The sequence below is a fragment of the Fundulus heteroclitus genome, unplaced genomic scaffold (genome assembly GCF_011125445.2).
Source record: "Fundulus heteroclitus isolate FHET01 unplaced genomic scaffold, MU-UCD_Fhet_4.1 scaffold_122, whole genome shotgun sequence".
In the NCBI taxonomy this organism is placed as follows: Eukaryota; Metazoa; Chordata; class Actinopteri; order Cyprinodontiformes; family Fundulidae; genus Fundulus; species Fundulus heteroclitus.
Genome location: NW_023396534.1, coordinates 560,724 through 574,747, shown reverse-complemented (window position 1 = coordinate 574,747; position 14,024 = coordinate 560,724). Strand labels below are relative to the sequence as shown.

The window sequence follows — 14,024 nt, the reverse complement described above, 5'->3', positions numbered from 1 at the left end:
ATCTGTAATTACTGGTGAGCACACAATATTGACAATTTGAATCAAAAGAATTACTCTCCAGTAACTGTTGTCCCTGTCAATTAGATCTCCAAACATCAAAGGTGTGTTGCGTAAGAGGCACCACGACTTAATAGCATTGAGGCCAAGGTCATTGCCACCATCAATTCTGATTGCACTAGGTCTGTTGTTTCTCTCAAGGTAGCCATAGTTAAAGCTCTGTATCCTTTCTGAAAGGGTGTTTAAATCTATATTAGTCCTAACCATGTACTGAAAAAGAAGCTGAAGTTCATATTGCACAACACCTTCTAAAAGGTCGTGCATAATATCAACTGCATAGTTGTTTGAACAATGAAAATACTGCAGTGCATTAAGAGGACACTCTCTTTTTACACCAAAAGAGTGGATTAGCGTGGGATTTTGTGTCATGTTGTCGCAATGTTCGGAATAGAGCTCTTTTGTGCGCAAAATAATGTTTTGGTCATTCTCACTGAATACTGACTAACTTTGTCTTATCAGTTAAACAAAATCGACAACAATAGGTTGCACTAAATGATTCCGCTATGCCAAAGTCCATGTAATGCCAAATTATCACCAGTAACTTGAACAATTGAACCCTTTAATGGTGTGTCAGAAAATGCCACCTTAATACCTTCTGTCTCAAGAAATTTTAAATCATTAAGAAGCGGCTGCAATACTGGGCCAAAACCATACTTCTTTAAGTCCTCGACATGGAATAGAGACACCAGATGAATGTTCATCAAAACTGAATTTAGCTTAGTTGGCAAATTTCTTTAAATAAAGTAAATGCAGCCAAGTTTGTGTGAACCCCTTTTGGGTCCCAAAGGATTTGCTGTCTCAAAATCATCATAATACAGCTGTATTTGGAGTGCATGTTCTTGCTCTGAAAATAAAGAATGACTTCTGAGATAAGAACCATCATTGATGTCTCTATATATCCCATCTTCATGACTCTTCCCTTGCTGAAAGCAGCTACTGAGTTCTTGGTTGGTAAACAATGACTCAAGAGTAAAATAGGTACATACATAAATGTATCATTGACAGGAACCTGACTGTATGTACCTGTGGTTTTATCAACGTGTGTATCATAGCGTACATCAAGAACATACTCTATTGGTTCAACAATTTTCCATTTTTTTTCAAAATATCTTTGTCTCTTTGTTTCTGTATTAAGGTGCACAAACGGATTTTCTAAGTTCTCAAAACACTTTTTGACTTTGTTTAAGGTCTGTTCATTCCCCTCTGATGAAAGACATTGAAGAACAGCATCCTGTGCTTGAACATGTACATCATTAACAACTTCCTCCATTGAACAAGTTAAAGACTGGACAATACTTTCTGAAACTCCTGCTGCTTGAACTTGAGCAATAACAGAGCTGCATATGTCCATTAACTGTCTTTTTTTGGGAAGATTTTGTTGACCAACAGGAGAGTTATTCAATGGGTCATTAGCACAAACATCAGCTGTCTCAACCCCATCAATAACATTGTCCACATTAAGAACTTCGGTGGCAAGTGTGTCTCCATGTGCTTTTACCAAGTGTTTCTTGAACCCAGAATATGTGTAAAAAACAGATGAACAACAATGTTCCCCACATCTCAAACGTAGTTTTCTCCCTGGATACAAAGCATGACTAAACTTTACATGCTGGAAGAGGCCTGAACAATTTCTGAGCTGAACTTTACAGACATAACAGGTTAACATCAAATGTTGTTAATCCTCACTCTGATTTCTTTGACTCTGGGGCTCTCCTTTGCTGTGGCCACGTCAATGCCATAAACCGTTGTTTGGATGAATGTGTAGAAGTTGAGGAGGGTTGCATCGTAAGACACAGCAAACACAAAGTGTGCCTTAAACAGTTTGTCGAAAGCAGCCACTGCAGTCTGTGCCACACAGGGAATAGGCTTCTGATCCAGGATGATATAAAACCTCTGGATAGTGCTCTTATTTTCTCCCACACAAAGGAGGAAGGGCTGTGTAGATCCAACTCTGGCAAGGAATGTTGTAAAGCTTGTCCCCGCCTAAGAATAAGATAATGAGCATTATAAAAACTTGATTAATTTAATCCTTTACAAGTAACACATGAAGCGCATGTTCATTGAGTGTTTAACATATCAAAAGCGTGGCTGTGATATACAACATTAACCATGTGGGCTAAAAAAGTTATTTATGCCATCCATTTTGTTGTGATCGCACAACTCCAAACAATTTATACCGTTGCTATTTTCCCAAAACTAGCCGAGCTCTATTTTGTCAGAAAATTTCACTGGACACCCCAAAATAAAAAAGTTTGGAAAAACAGTCTGATTTACATTAAGTGAAGCAAAACATTGTCATATCAAAACCATACCTTCATGAACTTGACTACACGGTCAGCTGCCTCAGGTGCACTGATTTTACCCTGTCTCTTCCCCTTTGCAGTTGGAGGCAAGAGATGAACCAGCAGGAGAATGGCTGCCAAGTCTCTGTCCCATTCTAAAAAATAACACATACCAACTTTACAATCAGAGCATGCAAAATGCATGTGTAGAGAGAAGTGTGAAAACGTTTATATATTAACACTCACCATATTCACCTGATTCCTCCTGAGCGGACAGAAGCTCATCCAGATGAGAACTCTGTCGAAGGCTTTTGCTGACAGTGATGACCCTCGGTTTGTAGAATGTAGGCCATCTTGCAATGAACTTTCCAGAGATGTCTTCCCCAAAGAGCCTAATGAAGTCCTGCTCGATCTTGCACAGAAAAAAAAATGCATCAAAATGCAATGCGGTACCGCGCGCGAGCTATTTTTAGAAACACAACGTCACGATGACGTCACATCACGTGGTACGCAGTAGGGCATGCTTGCATAGTCCGCCGCTGTGTCGCTGTAAAAGAGACGTGCGTTACCCTTGGTTTTACTCGGTAAACAAATGCTTTTTCCAAATCTAAGACCATGGTTTTTAAACATTGTTGCTATGGAACGTGCAACAGCGACTCGAGTTACGCTGATCGGCCGCATATGAAGGATGTTTTCTTCAAGACTGCCAAGGAGAAATGTGTACGCTTGGAACACCGGGGCGGTCGGCCTACACAACAGTTCAACCCGGAAAAAGTTACCAAATTCAAGTACATATGTAGCAAGCATTTTGTTGGAGGAAAGGGCCCAACCGAAGAACATCCTGACCCAATTCCAGCGACATCAAGTCAAGGTAAGAGTATTTTGGTGGCCGACATGTTAATAAAGTAGCGCCTGCTACCATGACAGCATATAGGCTATCATGGTAGCAGGCGCTAACATGATAGCCTGCTACCAGGATAGCTTACTCAAAAACATTTCAAATGAGACAAACATTAAACATATACCCATTCCTGGACGGTGATTGCAAACAACAACAAAAAAAAAAACGGCCGACGCTGCCATGATCGCCGCGCAGGAAAAAAAAAAACAAAGCTTACCGTTCATCAACTCGGCCAGTTTTCCAGTCTTTTTAAACCCTCGAACCTCAAGCCATCGTTTGAGCTGAAGGTTGGTGTGTTCTTCCACAGTTCGACCAGTAATCCGTGTGCCTGGGACATCGTCTTGGGAAAGTTTAACGGCTGTAAAGTCGGTCAGATCTGTTATCCGTGCGTTCTCTCCTGTATGCGTTCTCTCCTGTATGCCCTACCTAAGCGGCAAAAGGGGCGTTGCTCTTGAGACGGTGACGTCACGTGCGCGGTACCGCATTCAACACAAATAATTAGTTAATCAAGTCTATGTTTCTTACTAAGCCTGGTGTATCCAAGAATCTTGGGAAGTGATCCAAGATGAATGATGACTGCTCCAGATCATGCAGCAGTTTCTGTCTATGTTGAAATGTTGCCTTCATTTTCTCCTTGATGACTTCTGGGTTTGACGAATGCTTCATTATGGAAATCGCTTCTGTGCAATCATCCCCAAACAGCTGGTCAGATGTTTCTGTCTGCCTCAGAGTTTTGGGGCCACACTGATGAGCAGACTCAGAGGTTCTCCTGAAGTTGCTTGCAGTGTTCCGCTGTACGGTTTTCAATCGGTAGGCCAGGTACCCCTGTCCACTTTGAGGATCATAGTAATGCTCCTATCACAAAACAGAATAGACAAGACAAATTGTCTACTGCATTCCATTCAACAGGATCTTCACAATAGGGCTACAAGTCATTGTCAAAACAAGAGGACAAAAAAAAAAAAAAAAGAGTTGCTTATTAATGCGTTTTCTAAAATTATTGCTTAGACATGTTTAATACAGTGAGTCATCTAATTTACTGTGGTTTATTCAGTTGTGTGTATACAAAATGGTGGTAGCTGATAAAGCAGTCTAGTCAGTTGAAACCTTAAACTCTAGTGATTAAAACTGACGGCTGTTATTTTAACCATTTAATTTTTGAAATCATTTTTTTTCCTCACTTATAGGGGTTAGAAATATAAAAGGAAATAATTAAAATCTGCATACATAACAAAAACAAAGTTTTGTACTTGATAAATAATGAGAAAAATGGTAAACAATTCATCTATCCATTTTCTGACACGCTTATCCCTGCTGGGGTCGCGAGGGGTGCTGGTTTCTTATCTCCAGCTGTCAACGGGCGAGAGGCGGGGTTCACCCAATAAATCGACCAGGCGACTTCACAGCTCTACAGACCAAAACATACAAATGTGCCACACCCAAATAGGAGAATCAAGGTTCCTGCAATAAAAAACAAATGTATATACTCACTTAGCCAGTTGGCGAGGCATTATCTTTCAAATTAGGGAAGAGGGTGACAATTCCCAGGGCATAGGTAATGCGGACACCGACAGGAGGGACCCTTCTACAAAACAGTGACATAAAAATGCTATTTCACACAAGTGTCAAACTCGAGGTAATAGAAACTATATATTTCATATATTTAATAAGTGAACTTAAAAATAAGTGGTTACATACCCATGACTTTCAATCATGTCAGCCACTAAAATGTTGACAAGTTTCTTTCTAGTTGGATCAGAGAGACTTTTGGTCTTGTTGTACTCTTTTAATACATCTTCTCCCCCCGGTTTTTGGTGCAGAGCTACGTAGACAATCTGAAACAGATGCTAAATGTCATCCTGCTATGAATTTTGAAAATGTATAAATATTCCAATTGCTACACTGACTCCACTCACATCTTTGGCCATCTTACTGTCAGGTGGTCCTTCAATCAGTCGTCTTCTCTGTGCTTTGGTGTTCTCTGTTATCACTGTAGCGGATGAGCTTGCTGAGCTCAAAGACGACCCATCTTCAGAACAGAAGGAAGCATCAGTTACCTCACTCTCGTCAACAGGAGCCTCTGTACAAAATATAGGAGATTTTTCTAGTTTTCAACACAAATATATAATTTTTCTCATTTATGCACTTTGGCAATCTTATTTTAATCTCTTAGCCTAACAAGATGGATTTTTGTGAGTTTGGAAAACTCCAAATCTCACGAGAATCCAGCTTGCAGAGCAAGGGTGGGCGCTGGAATTTCTGGCTTTGAAACTTGTCTAAATTGGAGAAAAAAAGATAAAACCGACATTGGTAGTAGAAAAAACGTGATATAAAAAATTACCATACCACCCAGCTCTAATTTATATTTTACAGAAAATGCCCTGGAAGGGCCATTCATAAATGTTTAAAATAGTTTTTTTTCCCTTACCAGTGTGCTCAGTGACCACTTTGAAAGATACTGTAGAAGACCTCAGCAGTTCATCAAAAATATCAGGATCAACATCGACTCCAGAGGAGTCTTTCAGCTCTACACAGACTTCACTTGTCAAGTTGAATTTAGCATGAACTGGAAAAAAAAGAAAACTCATCTTAAACAGGCAATTTATAGCTAATAATCAATAATCATGTTTTCAATTTGAGCAGATTTAATCCCAATTCAAGTCATGACAGGGCATTATTTGAAATACCATTGCCTCCAAACAACCCAAACCAATAACTATTTCTATGCTGAGAATTTTATGCTTTAAGCCAATATGCGATCACACTTGATGATTTGTCTGCACTAAGCTTGCTTAGGTTTATGCCGAAATCACATTTGATTTGTTGTAACATAAGCCATAATCATTTTTTTGCAAGTTAAATTATTTTGGCTATTCAGGGATATTTTTCAGTGTGGGAAGTTAAGCAACAGAATGGTTCTAAATCTAAACAAGCTAAAGTTGATTTTTACTGCTATAGCCCCGTTTAAATTGCAGTAATTTATGAGGACAAACACCTGAAACTGAGTAGAGAACAGGAAGAATAGGGTAAACGACACATACCTGTACTGTAATCGAAATATAACTATTTTACTGGTGTTAATACTGTTTGATTTCAAGAACTAAAACCCAGAGAAAGACGCTTGAAACAGCAGACTGTGCTCGCTCCCGCGGTCCTCCTCCTGCTGCTGCTCGCAGCTCCACGGAGACGCGCCCGATCGTATCCCATTACTTTTTGGAACATCACTGTATTAACTGGATCCCCCCCCGACCAACTCACATATGGCCAAAGTCCTGCACTTCCAGGGTTTCCCGCAGCGCTGTCTTGGCGAGGCGGCCGCCAACATTCAAAAACAAAAAAAAAAAAAAAAAAAAAAAAAAAAAAAACTAACTCGATATGCGTGCATGTTTATGTGACGTTAACACGCGTTTTTTTGTTGTTGCTTTCTCGCGTGCATATAGTGAATGGCAGGGAAAAAAACACATGGATAGCCCCCCCCCGCTCCGTGCAAAACTTGACGGCCCCCGATCCGCAAGTCGGTCCGCGCAAAACTTGTCGTTCAACTTCCCCAGACAGACAAGAAAAACTAAACGGTGCCGAGCGGTGCTACGTGCCGTAACAACGCGCGCAGTTTAAAAAGACCAGCAAAGCTAATCAACCTGCACCAGTTAACAAGCTACCGCCACCCCGCCGCCAGCCACCACGTCACAAAAATACATTTCAGATAAAAAGAATCTTACATAATCTAACGGTGGTTGCCAGACCAACAAAATTAGCAATAAACTTACCTTCTTGAATGAATTTCAAGTAATCATAGCAGTCATCTGTCACTGGAAGTCGAACCCCATTTCTGGACTCCCTTATATTCCACTTGCACCAGCATTTCTTTCACACAAAAAAGGATGAAAGTAAAGCTTGGACGTTACAGACATGTGCACGTTACAAAAATGTGAAAAGGCGTTTTACTTAAAGAAAACGCTCCCTCAAAAGACAGCTGCGTGAACTCAATCCAAGCTAGTGTGTAGGCCTAGCTATGAGCAGAGAAAGTTTCCCGGTCTGCTAGCAGGTGGCTTTTTACATAATAGCTTAGCTAGTAGTTTAGCCGAACATTAGTAGTGTGCCATGCCAGTTTTTTAAATTACACCATTTTAGGCTATACATACAGACACTTCGACTATGGGGTAAAATAACAGCCAGTACTCACCAACTACAACATTAAAATTTAAATTTATCCGTCGTTAAATTTTGGAAGATGGCGGGATATTTAGTTTTCTGAACTGTAAAAATGAGTGCAAAAAAACTTGATTACTTTTATTAAATTTGTCAAGACCATCAATAAAAAAAAGCATATTTTCATCAAAATACTGTTTGTGTCTGGACATTTATCTTACCTTTGGGGGAAAATGTGTCCTCACACTTGCTACGCACTGGAAAAGAAGATGGCGTCTCCAAAAAAAGTTATGCCGTTTGCAGCCGTTACGTGAGGGCGTGGCTTAAATTAAACACCAACCAGTTAACGCTCTGATCTAACAACGTAAATATGTCACAAGTTACACTGGGAATGTTATTTTACTGCTGTGTAGTGTTAATACAACACCCACACTATTTTATTAACACTACACCTAAGATTTTAACACTGGCATTTTTGCTGTGTAACCTAGTCAGGAGCAGGTTTTCTTCAGAAAATCCAGTTTATTTTGGTCTCCTCCCCTTTTTTAAAGAGGAAGTGGTGTTTAAACATCTCATTGATTCTTTGGGGACATATTCATTGCGCACATTTCAGTCACGCAGAGCACATCAAAGGGAATGAAATGGCATGTCCTTTTATGGATGATCCTGTTGACGAAGAGGCTGTATTACTTCGTAGGGAGTTACATTTACGTTGGGAAAGGATTTTGAGGCCCAGAGTGGATTTTTTGTCATATCCCTATCCTATCACAGCAATTTATATGGTGTTCTTCATTTGCTAAAAAAAAGAAAACAAAAAAAAAAAAAGATTTTAAAATAGTTACAATATTTCCTAGAATTCACCTGTGACCATATGCTCACATCTAGCTTTAGTTTCAGAATGTCGATTTCCAGATCTGCCTTTTGGATCTGGTGGTCCAAGTATACAAGTTCTTTGCTGTTTTTTTCTATCTTTTTAATAAGAAGAAGTCTATATAACTCCTTAACTGGCAACTGAAAATACATTAGATTAGAGTTACATCATGAATGTAGTCTAAAATTCAGAATGAAACTGTGGCATTTACTGTAAATCACTGAACTGTGTCCATCTGTGCACCAGAAGTTGATGGACCTTCCTCCTGCTGTTCTTCCACACTCTGGGGGGTAGAGATAAGGATGACCATTTATAGATATAAACTTCAATTCTATAGGCTACTCCACATATAAATGTGTAAATTGTTTGATGTGTAGACATATAATATTAAAATTACCTCTGTAGGCCTGTCTGTGGCAGCAGAAACGGTTTCTTCATCCCCATCATCCTGTGAAGATGAGCATTTCATAGAGTACACTTTATAATACTATTTATCATAATTGATGGTGTATGGAGTAGGCTACTGACAACTGTATGGGGTACTGTTGAGACAGGAGGCTCCAAGAGGCAGATATTACCATCCAAATCTGTTGGGACCAACAAAAAACCCAACCCAAAGTAATATAAATGGAAATATCACATTTAGTCTATATAAAAAAACAACACTGTAGGTAGACCTCTTACATTTTATGAAGGCACTTAAATCTTCTGGAGTGACTGGCTCTGATGAAGTCCCTCCAGGAATTCCCTCAGCCATTGGCCTTCCAGCATTTAGGCTCAGGGCCATCTCTTCTGCATTTGTCAGGGGTGGTGGTGCAGGTCCTCCTCCTGTTTTACGAGCCTCTGCCTTCTTTCTGTTGGCTGAATAGAAGTCAAATGAGAATGAACATTTAGACCTATGTCAAAAATGCTGCTGCACTGCTAGACACTGAATGCCATTTAGTCATTTAATATGTCAAATGTTTGTAAAGCCAGTTAGCTACTCTGCTCCTATGATGTGCTCAAGGCTTACTTGCATGAAGTATGTTTTTATATTTCATTTTCAGCTGCTGCCATGTTCTTTTGATGCCTGCAGAATTGCACCTATACATGAAAATTAAATTAGGTTTAATAAAATACTGTTCTTCCAGTTTCACCTCTGATATTATAACAGTTGGGTAAGTTACTCTAAAATTGTTCTTAATTACTAACTACAAATTTTATCTTCAACAAGTCTAATTAGATTAATATATTAATTACTGTCTCTAGAAAGTATTGGTCTACTTTGCTTTTGTTTTACTTACTTATTAATTACTTTCTAAATCCCAAATCAACCTCAACCACTTGAACAATACAAGGAGAGACAAGAAACTGCACTTCTAATGCTTTCAAATAAACAATATTCAATTGCATGAATTAATCTTAAATTGACCAAAGTGTAACTAGAGGGAGAAAGTTAAATTAAAAATATACCTTTTAAAATTTGATATTAAATCCACTATTGTTTTATAGTCTTTAATTTAATTACAGTATTTAGATGACTTAGTAACTTAATTCATTACACCCAACACTGTATAAAAGTAATTAAAATGTAAACTTACGCATTGACTCGAGCAGCTATTTTCACCCAACCTAACTCTCTCTCCTTTGCCGCTGCAGCCATGTTACTTTTTTTTTAAATACATGTTCAAATTCTGCATATGCTTGCATAAGAAATATGCACACCTTTTTTTGTCTGACGCTGTTGCCATGGTGACTCGTGATATCTGCACTCCATTGATAATGGCTTTTTATAGTTGTGGTGCACGCGCTTAACTCAGTCAGTCAACTCAGAGTTGATTGAACTAACTCATTTCAGCTGTTCTGAAACCCAAAACTCAGGCCGTTTCTCAATTCACGAGAACGCGAGTCCGTACTCGCGTTCTCGTCAAGTCTGTTCTCGGTAAGAACACAGGAAGATCGGACTTGACGAGAACGCGAGCACGCAGCACGTATTGTGCATTGGAACAGAAGTGTACTCGTGACGTCATCACACCCACAGCGCTTGAGCATTCCTTTAACGTTCAAAACTATTTATACACTACACCATCATATCTTATTGAAAACGTTTTTTATTTAAATTAATTTCTAAAAAGTATAAAAAATATCTAAAATAATTACAGAACTGTGGGTATAAAACCAGCAATAGCGTGAATTTCTTTGTGGGGAGTTGTAATTGTTGTAGTTGTAGAGGCGATTGAATCTTCTTTAAAAAATATCAGCACTTTGTAGAAGCAAAATGAGCGATACGAGCATTATTGCTGTTGCTCTGGTCGTTGGTCAGCTTTACCAGCAGGCTGAAAAGGAGGTGATGCAGTTGAGGAGGAAAATCCGAGCAAGGAGAAGATTGATGCAGCAGAGGAGGCTCAGAAGGCAGGCTTTGCTCACCCATCTATTGCCAACTGGTAGGCATTTTAAGATTGACAGCCTATTTCCTACTTTTATCTTAAAAAAAACCCATTGATGATGATATTAAAAACGTGATCAGGTTGAAATTGTGACTATTTTTCCTATATTAATAAAAATGAAGACCCAGTTTTAACATTAATAACAATAGGGTTAAGCTACTTTAATACACCTCCTGACCTTCACAGCATTGATCATTAAGAAAGGAAAAAAAAAAACATTTTTATGTCTGTCCACCTTTACAGTGATTAATCTATAAATTATGTGCAGTTAGTTCAGCCCATTTTTTCAGTGAAATGGTAAAAATACCAGAGAAGGGAAGCCATTTGTTACATTTACTATACTTGACTAGTTTTACAACACTATACATTTTACCTTTTCTTTCTTGAGAACTATAATAATCTGCATGTTAAACAGGTATAGTTTTATGCATAGAAAAGGTGACAAAAAACAATTAACATTTGGCATTTTTTTATTTACAGGAAGAAACAGAAACAAAATATGTGAGGATAAACACTTCTGTGCCAATCCTCCAAATATTTTTTAATGAAGGAGACCTGAAACCAGCCTTCTAGCTAAACAGGGCCACCATCGTCCTCCTCCTTCAGCTGCTGCCCATCAGAAGGTCCATGGATGGCCACAGGAGATAGAGGAGCTGGTGACCCTCTGCTGGCTGGCCTGTGGTGCATTCTATAGGGAAACAGCTTGCCAGTAAGATCTCTTACCTTCTTGTCCTTAAATAGAGCCAGCAATGACATACAATTGATAGATGATATTAATTGGATAGAAGATTAAGACAGATCAGCATATTACCTAAATTACAAGTTAATTTTATATTTGGTACAGGTCAAGTGGAGGAATGCTACAACAGGCACCACGCCAAGGCTGATAAACATCATTGAGCGTGCCTTTGGTGGTCTGAAGACACGGTGGCGTTTCATCTTCTTAAGGGCGCTGGAGGTCTTCCTGACGTTTGCCCCAAAAGTAATCGCCGCCTGCTGCATCCTTCACAATATTAGTATAGAGGCAGGGGACCAGCTAGACGTGGAGGATGAGGAGGTGGACCCAGAGGAGGATGACCCAGAGGAGGATGACCATCCAGCGGTTGAAGATAGGGAGCTGCTGCAGCTGGCTGCATGTTTAAGTGAACATGGCTACACCTGACCTAATGTAGATCAGTTGGAGTCATGTTCACATGCTGCTTCATTTCTTTTTTTTTCACCACCTGGAAAAATACATAAAATAATGCGTAAATTAATTTCCATTCCAACTATTTTTAATTGTAAGTTTATAGGCATTGTCTGTTTGTATGAGATCTTAATGAGTTATTTCTTTGTTTTAAACCATGTTAGTAACTGTTAATAATTTGTTGAATATATTACACCTTCATTCTGTTCCAAAGATAAAACATTTGTATAAAATAAATGTCTGTTTTTTCATATACTATTATTACTATTATTTTCTTTCCCTCTTTCTCCTCTCAATTATTCGTGTCCTGACTCAGAAGAAACTCACTTAGATAGGAAAAACATTTATAGAATGTATTTATTTATTTATTTTATATGCTGCTACCGTCCTAGGGAGACATTTACAATTTATTCCAGCAAGTATTGAGTTAATAAAGCAACACACGTCAGTCAGATAAACACAAAACAAATAAATCATAACCAGCGATATTATGCACTCTACTCCTTTTAATTACGCACTAACTCTGTAAACAGGCCACATAGGGAAGCTTAAAAGTATAATGTTCTCGCCTCAAACGATCTTAAAACCTACTTTTGAAGAACAACAGCAGCAGAAAAGGGAATTTTTTACTTACCGCTGTGAGCTCTGTCTGCGCTGTCTTGAATCAAGCTGCGGCCGCGGTGCATTATGGGCAAGCGGTCAGTCTGAAGAACGCACAAGTCTGCTCTGATGCATGCTCGATAAAGAGGGCGGGCGAGAACAACATCCGGGGAATTCGGCGCGTTCTCGATTTGGCGTTCTCAGCATTGGAACAGTGCTCGGGCTGAGGCTGATGACGTGTCACGAGCACACGAGCACACGAGAACGCTCAAGAACGCATATTGAGAAACGGCTTCAGAGTTTCCCATCTCAGGATAAGTCAACTCAGAGTTCAAGTTTTAACTCAGAGTTGGTTGAACCTCCTTATTGAAACAGGCCCCTGGTCCCTATATACACCTACTAATGAGCCCAACAACACTGCAAACCAGAGAAAGGTTGGAGAAATAGGGCACAGATGCATTCAGGGACATGAAATGGGTAGGAATTTACAACCACTCCACTGTTCCCGACCAATAAACCACCCGGTTACACTGAAGAAAACTCTCAGGAAAATAAACTCTTCTCCAAGTAAAGATCAGATCATCTCCATTATGATCAGTCAGCTCAGTAAATCGTCTAAACCGGTTTTATTGGAATAACAGAATCTGGGAAGAAGGTAATTTACCTAAAGCTTGAAAAGCAGCGATCATTGGACCAATCCTGAAAGCAGGGAAAGAGAGATCTGGGGTCCGTTCTTCGTACGTTGCTTAAAACATCCGAGATCAAATGACACATCCAAGATGATTTCATCCGGCTAATCATGATCCGGCTAAGAACCCAGTTAGCCGGATCATGATTAGCCGGATGAAATCATCTTGGATGTCTCATTTGATCTTGGATGTTTTAAGCAACGTACGAAGAACGGACCCCAGATCCAGGAAGTTATAGATCCATAGCTTTAACTTCTCATGTAAGTGAAGTGATGGAGAGAATGATAAATTAACAAATGACAAAAGAAGATTTCAAAGCAGATTTAGAAAAGGTAGAAATACCATGAACCCTGCTCTGTTTGGAGCAGGAAATCAGAAAATTTATCAACTTTTAACTTTAACTTTATCAACCTGCCTCTGATATCACTGCAGACGCTCTGCTGACTGTTTTGGTTTGAAAGAAAAAAACACAAACACGTGACGTCATCAGTTACGCAACGTTCCCCTCACAGTTACTTTCGGTTTGAACGGAAGTAGGCGAGGCACCCAGTCTGGTTCTACGGTGGTTCTGTTTGGTCTCAGTCTGTTGTTCAGATCTTGTTCTTCAGCACTTTGGAGCGTCTGAACAAACTGTAAGTTTGCTTTGTTTCCTACCAGAACTTTGTCTTGAAGAACTTTCCTCTTTGTTTCTGCTCTCTGATGTCTGGAGAACATGTTCACTTCTGATTTCAGCACAAAGTTTCATCTCTGCTGTCTGAAGACTAATCTACAGGATTATTAGATTATTGATGAACTGGAACCAAACAACATGATGAACAGTTGATGTTTCTTTGTTTTCTTCACTCAACAAAACAAATTTCCTG

General features: G+C 39.3%; 2 protein-coding genes across 3 annotated transcripts in view; both read right to left on the bottom strand.

Annotated features, from left to right (window-relative positions):
* LOC118558327 overlaps positions 1-14,024 on the bottom strand; it is a 254,277-nt gene that overhangs the window by 28,024 nt on the left and 212,229 nt on the right. The gene's annotated exons all lie outside the window — the stretch shown is intronic.
* On the bottom strand, positions 1,681-4,153 carry LOC118558304. Of its 2 annotated transcripts, none has more exons than XM_036128825.1 (4): positions 3,766-4,153; positions 2,586-2,751; positions 2,370-2,494; positions 1,681-2,040 (listed from the first exon to the last, which is right to left on the bottom strand). In XM_036128825.1, the coding sequence occupies exons 1-4, from the start codon at positions 3,904-3,906 to the stop codon at positions 1,723-1,725; spliced, it is 750 nt and encodes a 249-aa protein (XP_035984718.1). In that variant the 5' UTR covers positions 3,907-4,153; the 3' UTR covers positions 1,681-1,722. The 2 variants fall into 2 exon arrangements, with proteins under 2 accessions (XP_035984718.1, XP_035984719.1); XM_036128826.1 differs by having other exon boundaries at positions 2,586-2,742.